The following is a 25,819-nucleotide window of genomic DNA, read 5'->3' on the forward strand; positions in this document are numbered from 1 at the left end:
ATATGAAATTTTTGTAAAATGAGAGCTAAAATAAACCGCTCTGATCTCACAAATGTATCTGACCCAATTTAAGCATATCACTATCTGACCATCAACATCAGCTCCCCGAGTCCACTGAGTTTATGCATACATAAACCCTCTGTTTCTGCTAAGCAGTCTGTAGCATATTCACCAGCCAACCTTTCTATGAAAATCCAGCAGTAGGCATAAACTAAATAAATTGTTTTAATTCAGGATTTTTAAAATTTAGGAATAATATGTTAGATTTAATTCTTTTCAGCATAAAGCTGTCCCAAAATATAAGTAGTTAGAAGGGTACACACATACACGCATGCAAAAAAAAAAGACATGTTATGCATCAAAATTATAACAAAATTACTGGGTAAACAATTAGCTCTATCATGTTTACTTGAATGTTCTGATATTCTATAATATTAGATCATTATAAACAGACATAAAAGTCATATTTCTTAGTTTAGTTTAGTTTGACTAGAATAAAAACATATTTAAAAAATAATGACTTTCCTAATTAACTTGACTTGCTAACAGTTAATTAACCTAATAACCTAATTTATCAAAGCATTAAATTGCAAAAATCTTGCAAAAGAACTACTAAAATATAATGTATTGTCAACATGGCAAAAACAAAAGAAATTAGTTATTTAATAAAGTTAAAACTAATAAAAATTAAATATTAAAACTATTATCTATTATATATGTGTGTACTTGTTTATGTGGTTTAAGAGGATACACAACTAAATAATGATGTGTGTGTGTGTGTGTGTGTGTGTGTGTGTGTGTGTGTGTGTGTGTGTGTGTCCAAAATAAACCATAAAAGAATATTACTACATACTTTTATATATAGTGTCAGGACACTTTATTGTCTGCATCTGTTCAACTGCTAATTAAGGCAAATATTGAAGCCAATCACTTGGCAGCAACCTTTGTTAACATTGCGAAGACAATGTGATGATGACTGCAGCATAAGAGTGGAGAAAAAGATGATTCAAATGAGTTGTGGCATGGTCTGAGTATTTCCATTAATACCAAATCTGACAACACTTGTTTTATCAATTGTGTCACTGCTTCTTATGTAACAACATGGAGCCAATCAGGCCATCACTAGTGTGCAAAAGCTGACCCAGAGGAGTGAACTGCTGGCAAACAGTGTGAGTAAGTGTTCATCTGGACCATCTGAATATTTACTGACCCCTCCTCTCAGACAGGTTCAATAACTTGTCTACCACCTGGCTCTATGTGCTCTTTTCTTACCCAAGAAAAAGAGTGAGAGGAAATATTGGGCTTATCTTTAGGGGCTTCAGATGTGACTTGAACATGAAGACTCTTATTAAAATAGTCTCCTGCTTTCTGACCATCTCACAGCTCACTAATGGATCGACGTTTCAGGGAAATCGAGCAGGTGAGGGTCAATTACACTCGTCTTAAAGGGCTAGTAACCCCGAAAATAAAATAATGCAATAATGTATCATAAAGCTGTTCCAGACCTGTATGGCTTTGTTACTTTTGGAAAACATAACACACACATACAGTTGAAGTCAGAATTATTAATCCTCCTGTTATATTTTAGTTCTTTTATATTTTTCCCCAAATGTCTGTTAAACAGAGAGATTTTTTAACACATTTCTCAACATATTAGTTTTAATAATTTATTTAAAAAAACTGATTTCATTTATCTTTGTCATAATGACAGTTATATTTTACTAGATATTTTTTTCAAGATACTAGTATTCAGCTTAAAGTGACATTTAAAGGCTTAACTAGGTTAATAGGCAAGTTAGGGTAATTAGGCAAGTCATTGTATAACAATAGTTTGATCTATAGACAATCAAAAAGTAATATTGTTTAAGGGGGATTATAATATTGACCTTAAATTGATTTTTTTTTATTAAAACCTCTTTTATTCTAGCTAAAATAAATACATTTATTTAGTTTTAAAGCAATACAGTCAAACAGAGTAGGATGAACATGTGGATGAATAAACGACAATGTAGTTTAAATATATGGATGAACTATTGTTTTAAAATGCTCTTCAGAGTATCTTTTTACTAGTGAATCACATGCATCACTGACATAATTCAACATGCAATCTGTAATGCTGTGACATGAAGCTTAAAATGAAGCTTATGCTAGCAGAAAACAAACCATAAATGAAAATAACAAAAACACCACGATTTCTAGCCATCATTTAGAAAACACAGTCCTGTATTTGTAGATAAGCAGAAGGTGATATTGACGCTGAAATATTAAGAAATATTTGCAAGAGTCAGCATTAATTATATTATGTCTGATTTAATTTCTGCTGATGTAAAAGGTCAACGCTTGTAGTAATATCTATAAATTCCCAAGAAAATAATTATAACCTGTGTTTGCAAATTGAAGCAGAAAAGAAAAAAAACCTTGACATTTGCACTATTGCATTGATAAACTTGCATTTTTCATATGTTTAAACCGCTTCATTTATTACATGTTAAATTCATTCAGTAAAAAAGTTTGACAATCTCACATAAAAAGCTAAATATAAATATTAGCTGTTTTTTCCTGTTCATTGAATGTTTACAACTAAATAATAATCTGACAGAGCGATCAATTTCTCAGTCAATGAATGCAGAGTTGGTAAGAGAACTAAATGTCCCTTTGAAATACAGGTTTACATAAAAGATCAAAATAACACATCAAACTGTTATCTTAACAGGCTTACATGTGGTGTAAGAGCATGCATCAGATATAAGATAAACTGTATGATAGCTATTTTCATTAAATATTTTATGTTAGGCTATATATGTGTATTCAGTATAAATGTTGCATGGATATGAGAAATGCTACATGTGTCCTATCCAACTCTCCACACATTCATTTAATCAGCAAGAGACAGAGTCAAATGTAAACACATTTATTTGCCTTGACTCAAGCTCAAAGTTCGGGTAATAACGGGAAATAACAGGAAATAAACACACTAAATAAATATGTTGATTAGTATTTGCCCATAGTTCATGATTATATTGAATTGCATTATGGGTCCTCGATCTGTTACGAAGATATGTGGAAAAATTAGGTTCTTAGCTAGGCAAGCTGACCTGTTGGATGTTCATTCTTTAAAATCATTGGCAGGAGCTTTGATTCAACCCCATTTTCATTTTGCTACATCATTTTGGTATAGTAGCTGCTTGAGCATAAATGGAAAACTGCAGAAGGCACAAAATAAATTAGTACTAATAATTTATTCTAGAGCACTTTTGCACAAAGAGTTTTTTTAAAGAATTAGGTATGTTAACTGTTAATAATAGAGATTGTTTTTTAAAACTGGGAATGATACGTAAATTGTTTAATAAAGTTGTTCCTAGTTATTTGGTGAACAGTTTCAAATAGTGCGATAACAGCATTCATACAGTACTAGGGGTTGGAATTTGAGTATTTGTTTATTTAAATTTAGAAGTGTAGTGGGGGAAATATGTTTTTATACACCAGTGAAATTATGTGGAACAAATTACCAAAAACGATCAAGGAAATAAAAGACATAAGGAGGATCAAAAAAGTGATCAAAAGATGTTTGTTTGATGAGGATGGTTATTTTGTATGGTGGATGATGATGGTTTTTTATGATGGATGTTATTGTAAATAATTTTGTTCCCGTTTTAAAATGTAGAGGTACTCTTTGTTTTGTGCATTAACTGTATTTTGCAGCTATACTTTGTTTTTTTTACCAGCATGGACCACAATGGAAACAAGCCCAGGGGGCTTTGTGTTTTTATCCTCGACAGTTTGTCAAATAAACATTCAATTTAATTAAATACAACAACTGTTGAAACTGACAGTGACTTTTACTGACATTTTATAAGTCTGAAATGATATGTTGTTTCATTGTTTGTGTTGTTCATCTAAAGTACCAGACAAATGTGATATTTAACTGAGCAGGGATTTTTTTCACAGTATTTCCCATTACATTTTTTCTTGTGGTGAATTTCTTATTTCTTTTAGTTTGTTCGGAAATTTAAAAAGAAAAACATAATAATTTAAAACTGTCAAGGTCAATAATATCAGCCCTGTTAACAAATAATTGGCTACAGATCAAAGCACTGTTGTCTAATGACTTACTTAATTAACCTAACTTCCCTAGATATGCAAATACAAAAGAAATTGATTATTTAAAATGAATTATTATAACTATATTTAATAAAAATGTGTTAAAAAAACATTTTCCCTGTTAAACAGCTCTTTAAAAAGAATTAGAAATTTACAGGAGAGATCATTATATCTTCAACTTTATGCTTTTTTTATACAATATTGCTTCAGGCAACTTAAAATACCAATAAAAGTTACTCTGTTAAACTGTTTCAACATCAAAAGTTGTTAAAGCAGAGATCAAAGTCCCATAATGCATTTTGAAAGCATAAATAAATGAAAAACCATGAATAAATGAATGGCAACTGTTAACTGATATTTGTTTTGTCATGCATAATCACGTCATTACATAATACTGCAACTTGTATCAACTTGCAAAACAGTAATGAAAATGGTCAGACAATTTCAATTTGCTTATGACCATTCAAACAGACACTGAGCCTGAAGCCAGGATGAAGATGCGATATGAACCTAAATCAGTCTTCAGGGTTTACACTGATGGAGAATACACAGAGGAGGATACATGTGCACTGGAGCTCTTCCAGCCTCACACACTGGACGCCTGTGGCTTTAACAGCAGCCATCCTCTGGCTATCATCATTCATGGCTGGTCGGTATGTCGAGTTCATTGATCTAATAGAAAAACAGATCAATGGTTCAAAAGAACAAAAGGTCACAGAGACCTTGGCACGGACTGCAAACAGCTAAGCAAAGTTATTTCACATCTGATAAAGACAAAATTGATTTGACAAAAAAGCCGCGGCTGTGATTCAGCAGAAGGCCCACTAAAATAAAAAAACTAAACAACAAATCCTCCACCCCTGTCCCGCAGGTAGACGGAATGATGGAGAGATGGATTTCTCAGTTGGCATCTGCACTGAAGAGCTCAGAGGGAAGCATCAATGTGCTGATTGCAGATTGGCTGACTCTGGCACACCAGCACTATCCTATAGCAGCGCAGAACACACGAATAGTGGGACAGGACATTGCTCACCTGCTGAGGTGGCTAGAGGTGAGAATACATATCTCTACACTAATGGCTGGACACTTTATTTTTAATAAAGTTTTAATAAATAGTGCCAATTTTACATATTATATATGAAACTGAAGAAATTTCAGGATCTTTGGGTAGTGAAATGTATATACTGTATCGCTGTTCAATAGTTTGAGGTCAATATGCTTTTGTTCAATGTTTTTGAAAGAAGTCTCTGGTCTAACCAAATTTTCCTTGATTACAAACAAACAGTATTACTGTGAAATATGACAATATATACAACATGGCTGCTAAATGGTTGATTCTGGTTAGCTGACGAACATACAGTATGTGTGCACAAGTAAGGAGATCCAGGCAGGTCTGGTATTTTGCTAATTTTCCTAGAAGTCATTATGTAAATATTTGTCCACCAGAGAACCCTTGAAATTATTAAAAACACATGTTTCATAGGGTGTCTATAGAACATTTGTCAACTACAAAAACATACTGTAGAATGAAATGGTCCAATGGCTCCTTAAATAGTAAAGAATCTTTATTTTAAGAGTGGTCAGACACATTATAAATCTTTTAACTTTTTTGCCAAAATCCTTTTTGACAAATCTTAGGGAAAAGTTTTATTGACCCCCTTTACTAATGCCAAATGTACTTTACATTTTTTTCATGGCATGTGTGAATCCCAAACAGGATTTCAAACAATTTCCTCTGGGAAAAGTTCATTTGATCGGCTACAGTCTTGGAGCTCATATATCTGGATTTGCTGGAAGTAACCTAGCTATGTCTGGGAGAACCCTGGGAAGAATTACTGGTAAGCCAGTGTAGTAGTGAATATCTTTCTAAACAACCAATAATTTTTTTTTAAATCATAGGTCAAAAGGAGACATTTTATTTTGATGTCTGCATCAAATACAGTTTACAAAAGGGATTTATTATACTATACTATAAAATCAAAGTCTAATTTTAATCTTCCAGATAACTTTGAATTTTTTCCAGAATATTTTCCAGAATCTAAGTGAAATAATTTAGCTCTTCAGTGGAACATTTTTATGTACAAATTCCAATCTGTACTTAAAATGTGTAAAATGATTGAAATGAGAAAAATGATTTGACAAATGAATAGAGTAGTATTAGTCTATCCTAGTTTGACTTTGAAGCATCGTAGTATGAAGTATTAAAATTTTGTTTTGGGGCTGCACTGTCATCCTATAATGCTCTTTTAAAATGTCATCAAATGATTGTTGTCTTTCCTAACAAGATTTTTAGCATGTACATTTTTTTCTATACTGAATGACAATTTGCATATTGTGCACTTTCTGTAAATCATGGTAAAAAGCATGTTACTCCTTATTCTTTGAGAAACATAACATTCTAATGAAAGAAAAAAAACAAGAATACAAATAAATAATCAATATATTTAATTTATAAATCTAATTTAAAGCTGCTTTAAACTTTAAATTGTATTATGCTTAGTCATCTTTCATTCATATAACAAGTTCAAAATACTTTCAACTCTAAGATCGTTATCTCCTGTAAATCATTTTAAACATGACAAAACACACACTTTATAATTCTTGCTGAGTGGTGAGAAAAATGCACGTTCGTCTTATTGTTGTAGGTTTGGATCCTGCTGGTCCGATGTTTGAGGGAATGTCTCACACTGACAGGCTCTCACCCGAAGATGCTAGGTTTGTGGATGCCATCCACACATTTACCCTGCAGCGCATGGGACTCAGTGTGGGCATCAAACAGCCTGTGGCCCACTTTGATTTCTACCCCAATGGAGGATCATCTCAACCCGGATGCCAGCTGCGCGTGCAGAACATTTATGCACATTTAGCTCAGCACGGGATTATGGGTGAGCCTCTCCACTAAACAGACGGATGAATGAATGAATGAATGAGAGAAAGGGACAGGTTCATCCCCAGATGAATACCTTAAATGTCAGATTAGGATGAGACACATCCAAAACATCCTATTAATGACACGGCAAGAATGGCTAACTACTGAAGACAGCTTTCCAGATGAAAGGCAAAGACACATAAAAGCAGCTGTCATCCTAACAACTTAATTATTCCAAATCCCTCTTCTGTTCTGCTCTCCTACTGAGATATGCCTACAGGCAATTAAATACCCCTATGGGAAAAGCTGAAGCAGAAAGACAGGCCTTAAAATCCTTATTTTTAACAGCTCCACGCTGATGAGTGCAAGACTCTGACAGGCACACTGTGCTAATGGACAGGGGAAAGGCAACTGTAACTACCAAAAAACTAATTGGACACAGTTAATTATGCACTTCCTTTAAAACAGTGGCTCCTGACTTTTTTGCCTGAGACCCCCTTTTACCCCAGAAAATATTGTAAGGCCCTCCCCTCCACATTTAATGATGTTCTCGCGCATATAAGGTTGCAGTAACGATGACAAAAATGTTTTTAAACAAACGGTACGTTTATTACTATATCTAGATGTGTTCATGCTCAAATAATAGCCTAATGTAAAATATAAAAGCAAAACACCAGCAGGAAAAACGTAAGCCTTTGGTCAATAACAAGAATAGCAGTATTCACACTGGTGTATAAGGGAAAAAATAATATAGGCCATTACAATTTAATACTTGCATATTATTTGTTATGCTTTATTTATCAGTGTGAGGATTGTTGCTGGCGGTGCTACAGCTCATGCAAACGTTAGCAAGAACTTTGGTGCAGATAAGGCACTGTGGCTGGGTCAGGGATTTTTTGCTTCAAGAAAATAAAATAAAACCATAGTTCAGGTAACTATCTTGGTATTTCCTGCATTTCGTGTTTCCAGTATTGCTAGCGCTGTGATCCGAAATGTTTGGAGCTTCCTCACCTGGGTCCAGTATGCTTGGGTCATTACTATTAGCTGCTGAAGGTGAATTAGTAAGACTCGCTCTTTTTTGTGAAAGACGAATTACAAATTTGTCCATTTTTTGGTCAGCCAGGGGATAAAATGAACTAAGGCAACATGATGGTTCTCCATATTGTCCACTGCTAAAATGTTTTTTTTAAATACAATGGAACCCCCTAAAGACCTCGCTGAGGCCCTCTTGTGGGTCAGGACCCCCTGTTGGGAACCGCTGCTTTCTCAAGAATCAAGAATCAGATTTGAGGTTTTTGAAATAAATTTTAAAGAAAAATGCTGACCCAATAAACAGTTATATTGAAATAAAAAATGAATTCATTTATTTCTGTGATGAAAGCCATCTTATGCATCACGTGTAGTGTTTCTTAATATTTTTGTGAAAAATCATGATTTTTTTATTGAAAGTAAAATTTATGTAACTTTGAATAACTTCATTGTATTTTTTATTAATAATTTTATTTCTGTCTTTGCAGAATAAAACTTCAATCTATTTTAAAAAACAAAAATCTTACTGATTAGGGAAGAGACATTACAATATACAAAAAATACTGCAAATTTGAACATTTCACCGGATGATTATTTTTAATGATTAAGCTTTTTATTAACAGTGATTAGATTTTTTTAGTAACAACTTTTAGGCGTTTTTAACCTTTAATGGATAGAACAGTGCAGAAAATTGACAGGAAATCACGGGGAGCAAAGAGAGGTCAAGGATTGGCAAAGGACCTTGAGCCAGGAATCGAACTCAGGTCAACGTGCAGTTTTACACTGCAATAAAAGGATTCATGTTATAAAAATAGATAATACTTTAGTTTGGGTATTGGTGAAGGATAGGGTAATTGTTTCTCTGTTGCGTTCCATAAGAAATATTTCTGTGTTAAGAGTTCCAAGTGTATTGTACTGTCAACTTTTGTATAGTAATGCTAGTCACAATTTTAACACCAGCCATGCATCAAAAGGCCATTTTTTGCATCCCATTTCTAAAACTAATGCAAAGCAACAGACTAATGTATAGAGGAATGAAAACATGGAATGGATTGCCATCTGACATTACATGATTTGCAACAAGTAAAATGAGGTTTAGAAAAACTGTTGAAAAAATACTTAAATGGCACAATATTAAGTGGATTGTTGATTTGGATGTAATGTATGATTTTAGGGCTTTTATGTTTTTGTATGAGCCTTTGTTGATATGGATTTATGTTATTTTGTTTTGTGTTCGATGAACCCCAGAAAGAATACCTTGGTAGTGGCTAATGGCTAGTGGATTTAACTCTGTTGGATAAAACTTTACAATTAATCTACAAAATCTCAAGTTTTGAACAGTTGCCTGCTCAAAAGGACCCCAATATGACAATACACATCTTTCAATAGGACTCTTCCATAAACTAATATTGCAAAGTTGAAAGTGAAATAACACACCACGCAGTGCTATTACTGACTCAAAACAGTCACGAGTATTAGCGCCTCTCTGCTAACTGAACACAAATCTAGACATAGCAGTACACACAAACAAGTGAGAATAAGCTAAATGTCAGAGTGAATCTCTCCTTGTCTGTTGTTTCTGTTCAGTAATGTTAATGTCCTTCTAACTTTAGGATTTGAGCAGACAGTCAAGTGTGCCCATGAGCGTGCCGTGCATCTCTTCATTGACTCCCTGTTGAACAAAGACAAGCAGATAATGGCCTACAAGTGCAGCGACAACACCGCTTTCAATAAAGGCAACTGTCTGGACTGCCGAAAGAATCGCTGCAACACTTTGGGTTATGACATCAAGAAAGTGCGCACTGGCAAAAGCAAGAGGCTGTTTCTCAAAACCCGTTCGCACATGCCATACAAATGTAAGTCAGCTGTGACACCCAAGCAAAGTGTGTGTAAACGGTCACATCCTGTTAATACCTTATGCCATTTTTAGACATTTGTTCTTGTTTTGTGGATGTTTAGTCATTTAATTTAAATTTTAAAATTGGAGTTTGTGCAATTAAAGTCTGATTAAGTGCGTTTTTCCAGTTATATTTGAACATAAAAACATAACCAGCGCTAATCTACCATCATTTTTCTTCCCCATCAGTGTTCCACTATCAGTTCAGGATCCAGTTCATCAACCAGACTGATAAGATCGACCCCACACTCACAGTCTCTCTAACCGGCACATTGGGAGAAAGTGAAAATCTCCCCATAACACTGTGAGTGTGCTATTAACATCCATATAAACACAGCTGAATCTTAAGAGAACATCATCCCAGTAAATTGGTTGTGAGTGTCGCCTTAATGACTTTCTTAGCATCTGGATGCACTGGGTGTTTCTGCCATTTCTGTTCTGTTTGCTATTAAGCATCATCTGCTATAACCACACTGATGAGCCCAAAACATTATAACAAGTCAAAGGTAAAGCGAATGTTGACAATCATCTCCTATCAAGGCTACATATCAAGTGCTAAGTAGATTAGATAAGGGGTCTCCAACCTTTTGTACAACAGAGCAGTTTTGTTTTGAAAATATTCCCTGTGGGGCTCAGAGGCCGTTTACATCTTAACGAGATGTAAAATATTCTGTCATCATTTACTCATCCTCCATTGGTTCCAACCTTGTTTGAGTTTCTTTCTTCTGTTGAACACAAGAGAAGATATACTAAAGAACGTTGGTGGAAACAGCCATTGCCTTTCATAGTAGTTTCAATCCTACTACATAGATTCTCATAGAAATCAGTCAAGATTGGTGAAGAAAAAAATCATGGTTTGGGTTTACATTCAGTATGGGGGCATGCGAGAGATCTGCAAAGTGGATGGCAACATCACCAGCCAGAGGTATCAAGACATTTTGCTGCCCACTACATTACAAACCACAGGAGAAGGCAAATTCTTCAGCAGGATAGCACTCCTTCTCATACTTCAGCCTCCACATCAAACTTTCTGAAAGCAAAGAAGGTCAAGGTGCTCCAGGATTGGTCAGACCAGTCACCAGAACTGAACATTATTGAGCATGTCTGGGGTAAGATGAAGAAAAAGGCATTGAAGATGAATCCAAAGAGTCTTGATGAACTCTGGGAATCCTGCAAGAACGCTTTCTTTGCCATTTCAGATGACTTTATTAAAGTTATTTGATTCATTGCAGAGATGTATGGATGCAGTCCTCCAAGCTCACAGGAGTCATACACAATATAAATTCTTTTCCCACTGCATTATGACTTTATATTCTATACTGTAAATTATTTCTGTTCAGTGACAAGACTTGTCTAAGCAAAGTCAGACCTTACTGTCCTAATTACATAATTAAAAATCAAGGTGTGCTCATATTTTATTTTGCTAAAATAAGCGTAATCTAGAGGCCTTTGCCTTTCATATAAGCAACTTCTGATACCAAATGATCAGAGGTCAAGTTATTATTTGTTGTTCCTAAAAATTGGATAAGGCAACAAGACTTTTGTCAGGCAGTGTAAATAAACAAGCATCCCTCTGTATTGAATGATGAATACAAGTATAAATATATCTTTATATAAATAATTTGACAAAAACAGTTTATAGGTGGGCGACGCAGTGGTGCAGTAGGTAGTGCTGTCGCCTCACAGCAAAAGAAGGTCGCTGGTTCGAGCCTTGGCTGGGTCAGTTGGCATTTCTGTGTGGAGTTTGCATGTTCTCCCTGTGTTCGCGTGGGTTTCCTCTGGATGCTCCGGTTTTCCCCACAGTCCAAAGACGTGGTACAGGTGAATTGGGTAGGCTAAATTGTCCGTAGTGTATGAATGTGAATGAGTGTGTATGCTGCGTAAAACATATGCTGGATAAGTTGGCGGTTCATTCTGCTGTGGCGACCCCAGATTAATAAAGGGACTAAGCAGAAAACAAAATGAATGAGTTTATAGGTATTGTTGTCACTTAAATAAGAGCTTAAACCTGTATGACAGAAGCTGAAGCTCTTGATTTAACAGAATGCCAAATATTCCTTAATGAAAGACTGCATGATAACATCTGGGATGAAGAAGATCATTAATATTTCATGTTCTGGGCTGTAAAAGCTCAAAGTAGCGTGCTCCGCTTCACGGGGAAGCGCTCAATTTAGAGTCATCATAGCACACAGAGAGCACTCATCGGAATAACTCATCTCGCACGAATGGATGAAATACAGTACATGTGTGCTGTGAACATGAAACAGAGAGCTGAAAACTGCAGGGACTCATGCGATGGCCTAAAATAGCATCTTGAATAAGAGCATGTACACAACCGCGCTCACAAAAGCTAATTCATGTGCTTATTTATCATAGAAAACCCAAAGAAGAAATGTTTTAAAATAGCTTTTAATTTCTCACCCATCTTTTTCCAGAGTCGAGGAGATTTCAGGTAACAAGACCTTCACGTTCCTCATCACTCTGGACACAGACATCGGTGACCTGATGATAATGCGCTTCTTGTGGGAAGGAAACCCGGTGTGGGCGAACATGTGGAACACAGTTAGGACCATCATTCCCTGGGGCAAAAAGAGCAAAGGACCGCAGCTTACTTTTGGGAAGATTACAGTGAAATCTGGAGAGAGCCAGAGGAAGTAAGTGTGAGAGGAGGCAGATAACAGTTGGAGGGTGAAACATTGCAGATTCAGAAGAGATCAATTGCATGCTCAGATATTCTGAGCTAAAAAAGATGCTGACTAAAGATGAAAAGCTTGGATCCATCGTCTAATGATCTATTCTTAATGCCTCAAAGGGGTAGTTCAGCCAAAAATGAGAAATATCATCATCATCATCATCATCATCATCTTTTGTTCCAAAGTTGTTTTTTTTCTGTTGAACACAAAAGGTGTTTTGAAGCATTTTGGCCAATGATGTCATTAGCTATTGGTTAACAACATTCTACAAAACATCACCTTTTGTGTACAACAGAAGAAAAAAAAATTCACGTGAGGGGAAATGAAGAGTAAATTTTAATACACAATCACTTTAATAGACAAGATTTAATATAAATGGATTTAGGAACGTGATATCGGTCAATTTTGTCAAATATTAACCCTTAACTGGTCAGATTAATATTAAATTATTATTATTTAATAAAAAATAAATTGGCGTGTCTATTTTGTGTCTGACACATTAAATATTGCATTATAAAGCACAGAGCGCTTATGTGGGTCCAAACACTTACACATTGCTTAAAACACACAGGACGTACAGCAATACACAAATATCTTTACAAATGATAAAAATTAAAGGATTAAAATGTTACAAAAATTATTATTTTCTATATAAATATAAAAACCACTACCTCCATGACTTCTTCATGTATTCATGTCTCTATGCCTTTTTTCAGTTCATTCATGACAATTTGTATTTGTATAATGTTATTATTATTAGCAATATTATTTGTTATATGCAAATATGTGTTGCACATTCACGCAGCCAAACGTAAAAAACAATTTTTTTTTTTTTAACTTGTTAAACTGATACTATTAATTGGTTAAAAATACACTCTTTCGATTAACAGTTAATATGAACATCCCTAAATGGAATATGTGTATAGTCTCATCTGTTGAACAAAAAATAAGATATTTTGAAGAAAGAGCTGTAACAGGGCTGCACAATATATATGTTTTAGCATCGATATCACAATGTGTGCATCCGCAATGGTCACATAGGTCACATAGGATCTTCAATGTTGAGTTCAAATTATAGTTGATTATATTAATGCAGAAATGAATTATAATGGAGTAGATATTTATCGTCTACATTCATTTTTGAAGAGATAACTCACCCAAAAATTAAACTTTACTCACTATTTTCAAAAGTTTTAAGTTTTTTCACACAAAAAGAAGATATTAATTATAAACGTTAATACTCATAAACGTTTAAAACAAGTGAAGTGGGAGTAAATAGTGAGTACATTTTCATTTTTGGCTGAACTATCCCTTTAAGGCCTGTTATTGTGTGAACATCTCAGAGTTTAAAACATACAACACTAAAATTTCTTGTGGCTGGAACTTTAATAAAGACTACATTATATACAATATAAATAATACAGTCTTAACAGTGTTGATTTTTCAATTACCTGTACCTGAACACTGTTAGACTTTCCAGAAAACTATTATTCACTTTTATCATTGTCATATTTTATCTTTGCTTGTAAGTTATTTGTTATATATTATTCGAGATCCAATCCCCTACAAAATCCCCTCTCAATCAATCTAAAACTAAGAATTCTTTCCAAATAAAGTTGTATTCACATCGCAATAAATATTGCAGATATACTAAATATCGCAATGTCAGATATTTCCACTATCAAGCAGCCCTACCTGTAACCGTTGACTTTCAGTGTGAAAAACAAATACTTTGGAGGTCATGCCTTCAGTTTTCCACCATTTAAAAATACATCATCTTTTGTGTTCAACAAGAAAGAAACTTGTTTGAAACAAGTAAATGAGGACAGAATTGTCCTTTTTGGGTAAACTATCCCGTTAAAGTTAAGCAATACTCCATTAGCATGCATGATAATTGGATGTCTGACATTATAAAGTGCAATAATATAGAAAACACAATGGCCTCATTTTTAAAGGAGACACCGCTAACAATCTTATTTTTCTAAACATTTGCAGTCTTGAGTGATATTTAGTCATTTTAGCGTCCTCTAGTGGACATTGATAGACAATCAGTTTAAAGGGGCCTTTCTGAAATGAAGGAAAACAAAGCTACCTTGGCTGAAGCTCCTAACATTGTCTTTCTTCTGCAGAACCACGTTTTGTCCTCAGACAGACGAAGGCATGAGCATCGAGCCGTTGCAGGAGAAGGTGTTCGTGCGCTGTGAAAAGCAGAAACCGAGGGAGATAAAACACACTCACCTCAGACACTTTCACATCCAGTCGGACTTGCCTTTTTGGATGGGGGACAGCTGAACTTCCTGTAATATAACCTATATGCCTCGTGTTTTAACTTTTGTATTGTTTGAGAAATTAAAGAATGGTCAAGTGTATAAGAATACTTGTTAAACATGCTAAATAAGACGATAATAACTTTTACACCACATCGATTCAAATTCCCGCCTCAAATGTAAATACTCTTTTTGATTGGCTAAAAAGGTTATCCGCTATCTTTTGGGAGGTGGGGGTCCGTCCCAAGCCTTTTTTCATGTTCCCTTCAGTAATATCAGGTTTTTGCTTTGTTTTTTGAAAACAATTTAATCTTAGACTGTAAAAATATATAATAAATCCACGTCAATCCGATACCCACCCATAAGATAATATATGTTAAATTTAAACTTGAACAAAGTCAAACGTTGACCCCTAGCTGGGGGACAGTTGCAGCATTCATAAAAGCACAAGATTGGAATTTATTTTGTTTCTAAACAGACGAAAAGTTGGTTTAAATGTTAAATTATAAGCCATATAAAGTCTTATGAAAGAAGAAGTATAAACCACGTTTTGGGGACTACAAAACACTTGAACAAAAAAAATGTATACTCAAAATCTAGACCGGACCTTTACTAACCTACTTCTTTGAACTTTGAAATGTATTAACTAATCAAAGAATTATTTTTAAACAAAATTATAGTGAAACTGTAATATTGATTAATTGTTAAAATGTTAATTTAACATTAATTTACATTAATGTGAGAAGGGTTTACTCTGTCAGCCATGATCAAACGTGCTATGCTTGTTACTTATTTGGAGCTAAAAAAAACTGATTTAAAATATATAAATGAATGCTAGACAAAAAACAGTTTAGACGGTACACAATTTTTTAGCAATCATCCACATTCTACCTTGCTCTGTATGATATACATTCGCCATGTTGTCATTAACATTTTATCTGCAGTCACTTACCTTGCCCTACATCACCCTTGGCCTCATGGGACAGTACATTTTCTATGTGAGTATTGCTAATTCAGACATGATGTCACTTTTAGGTCAAAATTGCATACGTTTCGTGCATGTTCTGTTATTAAGTTCTTCTCTAAATGTGTTTAGCACATGAACGAATGCATGTTATCATTGTCAACATGTGATCTCAGTTATACTGCTTCACTGCCATTTTCACATTCTCTCCTTTGGACTTCTGAATCTCACTTGAAGAAATATGTGATATTAGGATTTCTTTCCTTCTTTTGTATGAGTACTGTTAATTTTGACACTTTTCCCCCTGTTACATAGATGTAACTTTCAACGCAACCACTAGAGAATAGAATAGTCCAAATTGCTGTACTTTAATTCTTTTGCAGTCAAATTCATCAAATCCCGCAAAAGACAATTTGCTAACAACTTTTTTTACGCAATGAAAGTCAATGGTTTCTGGTTTCCACATTCTTCACATCTTCTTTTGTGTTAGCCAGAAGAAATAAACTCAAAGATTTATAAGCACATGAAGATGAGCAGCAGTGGTCTCTAGCTTTTTGTAAAACTTATTCAAAACAGGTAGCTCCTCCTGGTTTCATTAAGTAATTTTAATAGACTACCTGACTATCAGTGTTTCATAACCAGTAGTACCAACACATCTCATGGCAATTCGTAACTTTTTGATTTAGTGGCCAATTCATAAGAATATGTACGATTTTATTCGTACAATTTAGTGTGATTTGCTTTTCCCTCAATGTTGTTCGGATTTAGGGGTGGGGTTGAGAACCACACCTCCTTTTTAATATCGTACATTTTTGTACGACTGAACTCATACGAATTTGTACGAATTAGCCACTAAACTTAAAATAGTTATGATTAGTAGTGCACATCATTTTATAAATATTCAACCTTCAATCAAACATCTCTGCATTTGTGTGCTGCATGTCTTCAGAGTAGATATTGTATTCCATCTGTTTTAAATGCTCAAAATGCAAGCACCCCACATAAAATTCCATCATAACAATGGTAATAAAACATGCAAGATAAATGTTAAACTTCTATTGTTGATGTACGACCTCATTTACTGTCGTCTTAAAATATTCAGTTACAATATGCCATAAAAACTGTAAAATCCCGTAGTTTTGTAGAGCACAGAGCGAGTTAATATTTTAATATATAGATGTATATTACCAGATAGTGAAAGGGGCTTTTGATCAAGGCTATTTTATTAATGCATTTCAAGTTCTTCAAAAAAATTACATGTCGCACAATACCTTTTGCAAAGTATTTAGTAAAAATTTTTAAAAGTGAGCGCAAATAGAAGAGAAATAAGCTACAAATAAAACAAAAAAGAAAAGAAAGGAGAAAGAAAGATACTGTATAAAACACAGCGGACATTTAAATCAAACAGTAGTATTAAACATTTTCTCCATCTTGTTTTTCATTTTCTATCCACACACCATGCTTCGTGATCAGTGCACATTACTTATAAACAAAGCAAGACAAGCAAAAATATATATGACAAAAAAGAAAATAATAATCCTAAGCCAAATCCCCTTACAAACTCATCCAAGCCCATTTACCACAGAATAACACAAACGATTGATCACCCTTTGCATTCAAAGCAGTCAAGCCAAGCTCACCGAAAACACCTTTCCCATTAACACTTAAAAATAGACACACAGAAATGAAGTGATGACTTAAACTAAAGGAGGATCTGATGGCCAAAAATGCTCATCTTCAAGACAGCAAATCATCCACATTTTAAACACACGTCCTACAAGGATGCAGGGAGGTTCGAGAAGACAGACTTTAGAAACATTGGACTCTGTTACACTAACAAGCTCTCATTCAGCAAGACAAAACATTCCTGTTTTGTTAAAAGCAACTTGGAAAAGGACATGTGTGATGCACAAACTATTCATAACACTGCCTCTCTAAGAGTCGCGCACATAAGACAATCAAAAGATCACATTTAATGAGAATTGAAAGGTTTGGAGAATGCGCAGGAAATAATTCAGATACATTACACAGGCAACGCAAGGCATATGCATTGATTATATAGGCTGCTAGTCTGGATCTTTTCCTTTTTCAGACATATTATATATAATTACTGAAAAAACGGTACGAAAAGATCCTTTGTATAAATATCGATTGGTCTGTAAAAACACTATATAGGTTCTACAGATTGCTTCTGTCATCCTGCTTTCTATCCCATCCCTTCATTTATGCACACCACTCATTTGTGTAACCGTCCACACTTTCCGGTTTCCTGCGAATTATTGCAAAACAAGAACCTTGCATGTATTGCATGAAGCAAATCTCTCTTGATGCTGTGCTTGTCTTCTCAAATCAAAGTAAGAGTAACTTGCAGTAGATCAAAACACCTTGAAAAGTAACAAAACTGTTTAATCCTCTCATTAAACTCCCTCGCTCACAAGGAATGCAGAACTGCAGTTGTTTAGTGGTTATCAAATGAAAATAAAACAGACAGAAAAGCAAATCAAGCAGGTGAATATGCTCTGAACAAATGCATATGTCGCTTTCAGCAAAGTGAAACTGATAAAGGGCCTTTCACCAATAGAAATTCTCTGTGCTGTTGTTTTCTATTATATCCTGAGTGTCAATGAAACATCTTTAATTACTATCCAACAGAACAAAAAAAAAAGGTGACATGACTAAAAAAGTAGTAGAGTCATTTGATGATCTCTGTACAACAGCACGCAGAAGACAATGAGAAAGCTTCAGAAATCAAGAGCGTTTTAATCCTTTTTGCTTGCATTAAAAAAAAACATCTTAATTACACATTGGAAAATGAGTCTCTTTAAAGAGTTCTCTCGGCTGTCAGTGATTGGCAGAAAAAAACTATTGACTTCCCATCATGCTCAGCTCCACAGGAGGGTGGCAATTCCAAATACTAATGATTAAAAATGTTTTAAAAACAAACAAAACTAGCAAAAAAGGGGGGAAACTTTAGTGGAGAGTAATAATGATTTAATCACTTGAAAGAAAATGAAAAGCAGGAGGGGAAATATAGGACAAAAAAAAAATCATTGACTGAAAATCCTCTTCCTCGTATCTAGCTTCTGAATTATTCTCTGAGCTATGCTTTGCTGGCTCCCAGAGCAGTGGTTTCTTACTCTTTAAAACGGTTGTGTTCTGAAGTGTAGGCTTTTCTGAAGTCCATTTGATTTTGCCAGTTTCTTAGTTTCTAGATGGGACTCATTGATTGATTCAGGTAACTCTTTGGAGTGAAGTGTTTCCCACTGTAGGCACTAGGAAGAACCAAGGCAATGAGGAGGCTGCCTCAGCGTCGCATTTGTCCCATCTGATAATTCTCTCTCTGCTGGCGTGGGCGCTGTGGCTGCGTCTGTGCAGAAGGATTCTGGGCTCTTCTTCTCTTCAGTGTGCCTGGAGAATAACAGGTAAGATTAATCACCCTCTGTGCAGGGGTTAAGCGAGGTATTGGTGGAAAAATCTAACATAATCCTGCTGAATGTCACCTCTACCAGAGTTTACCATTATAATAAATATTAAACTATGACTTCTGACTGGGATGGACTGTACAAAAAGTTTTTTGTTGTTGTTCATAACTTCTAGAATGAAATTTTGTAGTATACAAGTGTCTTGTGTTTGTCAATGCTATAAACTGGAGTATAGCTTGAAAGGCTATACAGTTCATTTGGCTGTGCGCATAAAACTGTATAATAAAAGCATAAAAAAGTAAAATTTGGGCTGTAGTGGATGATCGCTTGGCTGAGGATCAGAGAGGTAATTTAAAACATTTCTAGTGAGACACTTTGACTGCGTTAAGTATCAAGAGAGCAAGATTCCAGAGAGAATTTTTGATGGAGAAAAATAGGTCTGTTTTATCTATGATGCGACTGGATTTTAAATGAATTCATCCATTAAAAGTGTCATTATTTCCCTTATTTTAGTGTATATTTTTATACACATTCTTTCAATTAGTACTACGATTTTTCAGGTCTTTAAAAGTGTAACATAATCTGGGAAATGAAAGATGCTATAATATATGATTCTGTGTTTAATCTGGTTGGAAATAAACTAAGTTCTAACGTTCTCAAGTTTGTACTGGGCATTGTTGTCCATACTGGTACATGCAGGTTGACAAAATGACAACACCAACATGAAAAAACTGACATTCACAGGCAGAATGCACATTTCAAAGTAGAATAGCTGCCTATAAACCATTTTGAGGGATGTAAACAATAACAATATTCCTTATATATTTCCTGTTATACTTTGTTAACTTCCAAAGCCTTTGGGAATTCAAAAAATGTTTGAAATATTGATACATAATGTTATGATAGCTGTTTTAATGTAAAGTTAAGATTGGATTGCCTTTTTTTACAGTTATGAAATAGTTTGACATTAAACAGGAAATATTTATGGGCCAATGACATCACCACATTAATTGGTCTATTTCTTTGTTTTAAAGAGAAAAAAAAGGATTAATGGGTTTATTTTTTCCTTATTCTTAAACTTTGCATCCACACAAGCATTTTCAAGGAACATCTTTGTCCAGATGGAAATGGGAAAAAATGGGTTAAAACAATGTAATATGTATGTCACACCTATATATGTGGCACCAAACAAATTACATTTAATAATATGAAGCATTTAACTGTTAATCCGTCTCTCCTGATCATTTCATTGATACAGCATTATCAGATTTTGTCTAATAAGCAGCACTTGCAGCACAAGCACAGCTCTGTAATCTGCAATAGTTGTTGTTACCAGTTGTTGACCCTATGGTACTGGAACAGGATCGTTTTCAAAAAGTGTCAATTCTCCTATCTACAAAGCTACTTTAGAGGTATTATTTTGCGATTTTCCACCCTGTAATCCATTATCCAATAAGTCTGAACGTACTCAACAACACAAGTGTCTTGTGGATGAAACGATAATAACATTTGCGGATTGATTTTGACAATTTATTGCCATGTAGATTTGGGCTGAAAGTCAGGGATTGTTTAAGACAGTGGTTCCCAAAGTGGGGGTTGGGACAAAATGGGGGTCACTTGGTGATTTCCAAAAATCTATTTAATTTATAGAACTATTAGAATTACCATATTTAATCTATAACCCACTGAAGAAAAAAATGTAGTTAATAGTAACATAAAAAAACATGCAACTAAAAAGCCATCAGCCTTTAATTTTTTTTTCATTTAATTACAACCCCTTTGGTGATTGTTATAATGAAGACACTACAATAGAGTCAAAAGCAGCAGATGGATTTTTTGGCACCAGGTTAAACTTTCTGATGCCTTTATGACACTCGCATGCATTCAAAATAAAGGCCACGACTGAATATGGAAACAAAGAATAGACTTGGTACTATTGGTGTGTGTGCGCACTGTTGCATGCAATGTTAGTACATTTATAACCACTTCATATGATATTGGGGGTCGCAAGTCAATGGCATTGTTATTATGGGGGTCGCAGGCTGAAAAGTTTGGGAACCTCTGGTTTAGGATACAGTACCTGGCAGTGGTTTGGGTGGGGGTAATTTAGGGTTGCTGCTAGGTGTGTGCACACTGCAGATTTTGATGAACCCAGCCATCAGCATGATGAGAGCAATGCCCATTAGGAGAACAGCCCACCAGTGTTTCTAAAACAAACATTTTTAAAAATGAGATCATCACTGAAAGCAACTGGTCTATGAAATATTATCATCATCATTAAATCAACTAACAAATGCATTGAACAAAAGGTAAATGAGACACTTGCCACTATCCACTCTGCAATGCTTGTATAGAGCTCAGGGTTAAAGATGGCCTTCTTCAGCCTTGCCAGAGGGCCATCAGCATCCACCAGCCTACACTTCATAAAGACATCACAGTAGCCTTTGAAGTCATTACAAGGAGATCCAGGCTGTAATGTGATGACCTTCTTACTAAAGAACGAAGTCCATCTCTCTGAGCTAGTGCTGCTGCAGGTGCTTGGTTTACCTACAAACATGCACAAACACAAAAGGAGAGAGTGGGATTAGTAAGAATCAATAGTGAAGAAATAGTTCATAAGTATCTTTTTACAATCAGGGGGTTAAAGCCAAAAAATCTTTTGACTAAAAACTTTTCCTCGAACAAACCCCATACATAAGCCATAACTGTCCACACTCTTTTGAGCTTTTTTTAATCAGGGTTTGGAAATGAATGATGTCCAGGGTTTTGTTTAAACATTTTGCTCTAATTATTTTTGATGAATATGTATTGATGAATCAATGATAAATAAGAACTTATGCTCTATATGAATGTTTATGAATTGTTTATGACTTTGTAAATGGTTAGCAAAGTACTAAACTTGAAATACCATAGCCCTGATCCTGGCCAGTGTTTTAATGTCTGTTATCCTACAGATAACGAGGGTTATTATGCTACAATAAATAAATAAAAATGCTACAGTTTTGATCATGTTTGACACCGTTTTGTACAGATAATATCATTATGATCAGTGCATTTGTCTTACAGAATAAGGTCTCATCAGCAATGAACTATCCATTAGTGATGCACCGATACCACTTATTTACAAACCGATATGAGTATGAGTATGAGTATTTTAATTTGTGTACTCGCCAATACCCAGTACTGATTCCGACTGATACCCAGACTGATTACTTTTTAGATTTGGTTTCAATGAAAGTGCAATTATATTGACAGGAAGATTTATTTTTTGCCTGTAGCAAGGATGAACACAAAAATCTTTAACATAAGGCTATTCCAAGCCAAAAATATACACCCATTGTTGATAACCCTGTAAAATCGATAGATGTTATCGATTATCGTTTAAGCATGGACATTTACATGCGTCACCGACTTCACACATTACATAATGAAGTGTGTGCAGTTTACTTTACCTTATGGAGTCACTCTTTTGGCATTGTATATTGGGGACGCTTAAAACCCTGTTATGAGCGGTTCTTCATTATATTCGCGAGTCCTGCCGTTAATCCGTAGGTCAGATAATCAAAAAATAGGCTACATGATGTCTGACTATGGATGGGTCGGTTGAATAAGATCAATAGTTGGTTATGCAAGCTTTGACTACTTTCTCTAAAATATTAAGATGGTTTAAGCGATTTTATCTTGACACTGCTACAAATACACAGTGATGTTCAGCTCAGAAGAGGGGTTTTCATTTAGCCTGTAGTCTACTATATAACAGTTTAGATTTTTTACATATAATGTTCCATTACTTAAGATTTATTTAGTTTTTTTAAATATTTTTTAGTTTATATTTAAATGAGTGTTAGCTTGTTTCGCTGTGATCCTTATGCAAGGATCATATTGCATATTCGGTTTACTCTTCAGTAGCCTATACATTCGTTAATAATGTATTCTATAAATGGATTGTTTATAAGGACTAAGCTATTAATATATAATACATTAATTAATACATTAAGACATTGAAATAAGGTAGGACAACAAATCACATCCATGTATTGAAAAGCTGTTGAGTGGTATTGGTGCGTAGTATTGGCATTTATTTAAACCAAGAATAGACCGGAGACTAGGCATAAGATGATAACTGGTTTCAAGGTTTACTGCAGTTTGGAAAAGTCATATACATGTATGATTTTGTTTTCGTGTTTTTTACAACTATTTTATTTGGATTATTAGAGCAACAGTATCTCCGGCAGAAAAGGACCCTCCACTTCAAAAGCTACTGTGACAAAATATATTTAACGTTCCTTAAAAAATATATATATTGTGTTCAATGAGAAAAAAAAATTGTTTTTACCCAGACATTAAAAAAGAACATATTTTAGAGCAGTAATCACAATACCATAAAATGTTTATGCAAGGTTATCATACCATCAGAATCTTGCCCATGCATCTCTACTATCATGTGTCTTTTTTAAAAGTTACATGTCAGTTTAAGTGCAGCTAATGCAATTTTCGCAGGATACTGCTATGAAAAAACAAATGTGAAAAAAAGATCAAATCTTTAGAATTTACCTAATAGAATCCAGAAGCGATAGACCCAACTTGGTTCTTCCCACTTTATTAACACCCTAATTGAATTATAAACATTGTCACATTAAGTATTAAAAATCTGTCCAACGATACGATGCTTATAACAACAAGGTCTGGCAGCATGCAAGAGTAAAGGCTGAACTCCTTGCTCGCATCTCGTAGCTGCTGTAAGTCAGAAACATTCATTTATTCAGCAATATGATTTTAGATCATTTTTCATATATCAAACTTAATTTTATTTTCAACACCAATAAAAATTACAGTCTGGACCTCGGTGATCTCTTAGTTAGCTACAGGCCTGAATCCATTACATATTTTTTTCGCTTTTTATTTCAGGAAATCTGATGTAGTAATTAAAAACTTCCTGAAAGTCCTGAAATATGCATATCTGTGGAATTAATTTAGAGGTAAGGTTTTTAAAAAGTGTCAAAACTATGCACTAAAAGCCACATGTTCAGTACTGGAGGCTATTATAATCTGGACTGTGTATTTGAAAAAGCTGTGAATGATGGTATTACTTCACTCACCCTTTTCCATACAACACACATGACAGAGCTCCATGTCGTCTTTTCCCTCCTCAGTGGCACAAGTGCATACATCAAGTTTATGCTTTTCACATATGGAGCCCGAACAACCCTAAAAAGAAAACAAATTATATTCTTAGACAATATAATTTTGTGTATATTTTTTGTTATAGTAATTGGCAACAACACTTTTAATCCTGACTGATACAACCACATCAGAAGACATATCTTGAGGTCATTCTACAGAAAGTCAATTGTGAGATCTATTGGGCTCAAAATGTAAAAGAAGGCTTCATTTTCAAATATAAATTGACCATTAATTGACAAGAACCCCAATGAAAGTCTGCTGGAAAAGACTCAGGGTCAGAAAGTGGGGGTCAACTCATTAATACAAGATATTGTACTGCAGATTTTGACACTTCATCCAGTGTGTGATATCTAACAATAACAAGGCTACGTTTGTTGTATTGACCACTAAAATGTTAACATCACTTTCCTAATACTATTATTGAAAAGTATTAGAAAATTCAATAAGCATTACTCAAATTGAATTAAGTTTTGTTTGTTTTGATCATTTAGATTCAATCATGTATCAAATATGATGTAGTATGCTTTGTATGGTTAAGAGATCTCTCTTTATTTCTTACATTGTTTCCTTTATACAAATTACAGAGGTCAATAGCCTTTTAATGACTAACATGACAAGGACCAATAATAAAAGACTTTCAATGTCTGTATAACACCTTTTAAAATCCCATGATTTTTCAGAAATTCTATGACCAAAGGAAACCCTAAAATACACATCATAATTAAACCAAAAAATGCATAGTCTACTGCTTCACAATTTCAGGTTGATAAATTTTGCCATTGTCTTTGTGGATTATGACCATGTGATACGTCTTCTGACACAGGCAATAACGCATCACCTACCCCATTAATGCAGACTTGTGTATTTGCATGGCAGGCTGTATAGTTTTCTTTGGGTGTTGAGGTGGGGCACTGGGCGGAGAGTCCATTGCACAAGCCCTGTTGTGCACACTCTGATTCCAGCCTACATACACCACTGGTCATATACTTACAGTCTGGTGTGCAGCATGGACCCTGACTGGGACTGCAAAAGAAAAGATTGGAAAAACGAAGACTTTATTTCTATTAATGAAAATTGTTCTCACTCAAGGTTTAAAACACTATGATCATTTCATCTAAGAGTTAAACTATCATTTACTCATGATAGAATGAGTAAGAAAGATATAAAGTTTTTTTCAGAAAGCTTTAATTAAACTGCTTAATCCATAATTTAGTTTTAGATCTCTTCATCTGAACCCTCAATTTTTTTATTAATTGACATTTAACTCAGGGATAGAAATCTCTTGGATTTCATTTAACATATCCTAACCTGTGTTCTGAAGATGAACAAAAGTCTTATGAACAAAATGACATGAGGTTAGGTAAACTAGAATGTATGTTTTCATTTTGTGACA

At 34.5% G+C, this 25,819-nt stretch overlaps 2 protein-coding genes across 3 annotated transcripts in view; one reads left to right on the top strand and one right to left on the bottom strand.

The window, feature by feature from the left end:
• Positions 1 to 1,217: 1,217 nt before the first annotated feature.
• lipca (lipase, hepatic a) lies at positions 1,218 to 16,348 on the top strand. The gene is made up of 9 exons (XM_056461554.1): positions 1,218 to 1,420; positions 4,573 to 4,754; positions 4,973 to 5,152; positions 5,819 to 5,939; positions 6,747 to 6,986; positions 9,613 to 9,855; positions 10,086 to 10,200; positions 12,332 to 12,550; positions 14,719 to 16,348. The coding sequence occupies exons 1-9, from the start codon at positions 1,336 to 1,338 to the stop codon at positions 14,879 to 14,881; spliced, it is 1,548 nt and encodes a 515-aa protein (XP_056317529.1). The 5' UTR covers positions 1,218 to 1,335; the 3' UTR covers positions 14,882 to 16,348.
• Positions 16,349 to 17,025: 677 nt separating this feature from the next.
• adam10a (ADAM metallopeptidase domain 10a) overlaps positions 17,026 to 25,819 on the bottom strand; it is an 86,886-nt gene continuing 78,092 nt past the window's right edge. For both annotated transcript variants that reach the window (XM_056461553.1, XM_056461552.1), the window contains exons 12-16: positions 25,269 to 25,449; positions 24,342 to 24,450; positions 21,569 to 21,789; positions 21,323 to 21,449; positions 17,026 to 19,228 (exon numbers count right to left, since the gene is read on the bottom strand). In XM_056461553.1, the coding sequence (XP_056317528.1) occupies positions 19,125 to 19,228; positions 21,323 to 21,449; positions 21,569 to 21,789; positions 24,342 to 24,450; positions 25,269 to 25,449 (742 nt within the window). In that variant the 3' untranslated portion in view covers positions 17,026 to 19,124. The remainder of the gene's footprint in view (positions 19,229 to 21,322; positions 21,450 to 21,568; positions 21,790 to 24,341; positions 24,451 to 25,268; positions 25,450 to 25,819) is intronic.

Source organism: Danio aesculapii, chromosome 7, assembly GCF_903798145.1.
Source record: "Danio aesculapii chromosome 7, fDanAes4.1, whole genome shotgun sequence".
NCBI lineage: Eukaryota > Metazoa > Chordata > Actinopteri > Cypriniformes > Danionidae > Danio > Danio aesculapii.

Bases quoted from the DNA above. Each gene is read 5' to 3' on its own strand.
- lipca (XM_056461554.1), top strand. From the start codon at position 1,336: ATGAAGACTCTTATTAAAATAGTCTCCTGCTTTCTGACCATCTCACAG. The intron at 5,153-5,818 runs GTGAGAATACAT...AATCCCAAACAG, and splicing joins ACCTGCTGAGGTGGCTAGAG to GATTTCAAACAATTTCCTCT. The intron at 10,201-12,331 runs GTGAGTGTGCTA...ATCTTTTTCCAG, and splicing joins GAAAATCTCCCCATAACACT to AGTCGAGGAGATTTCAGGTA.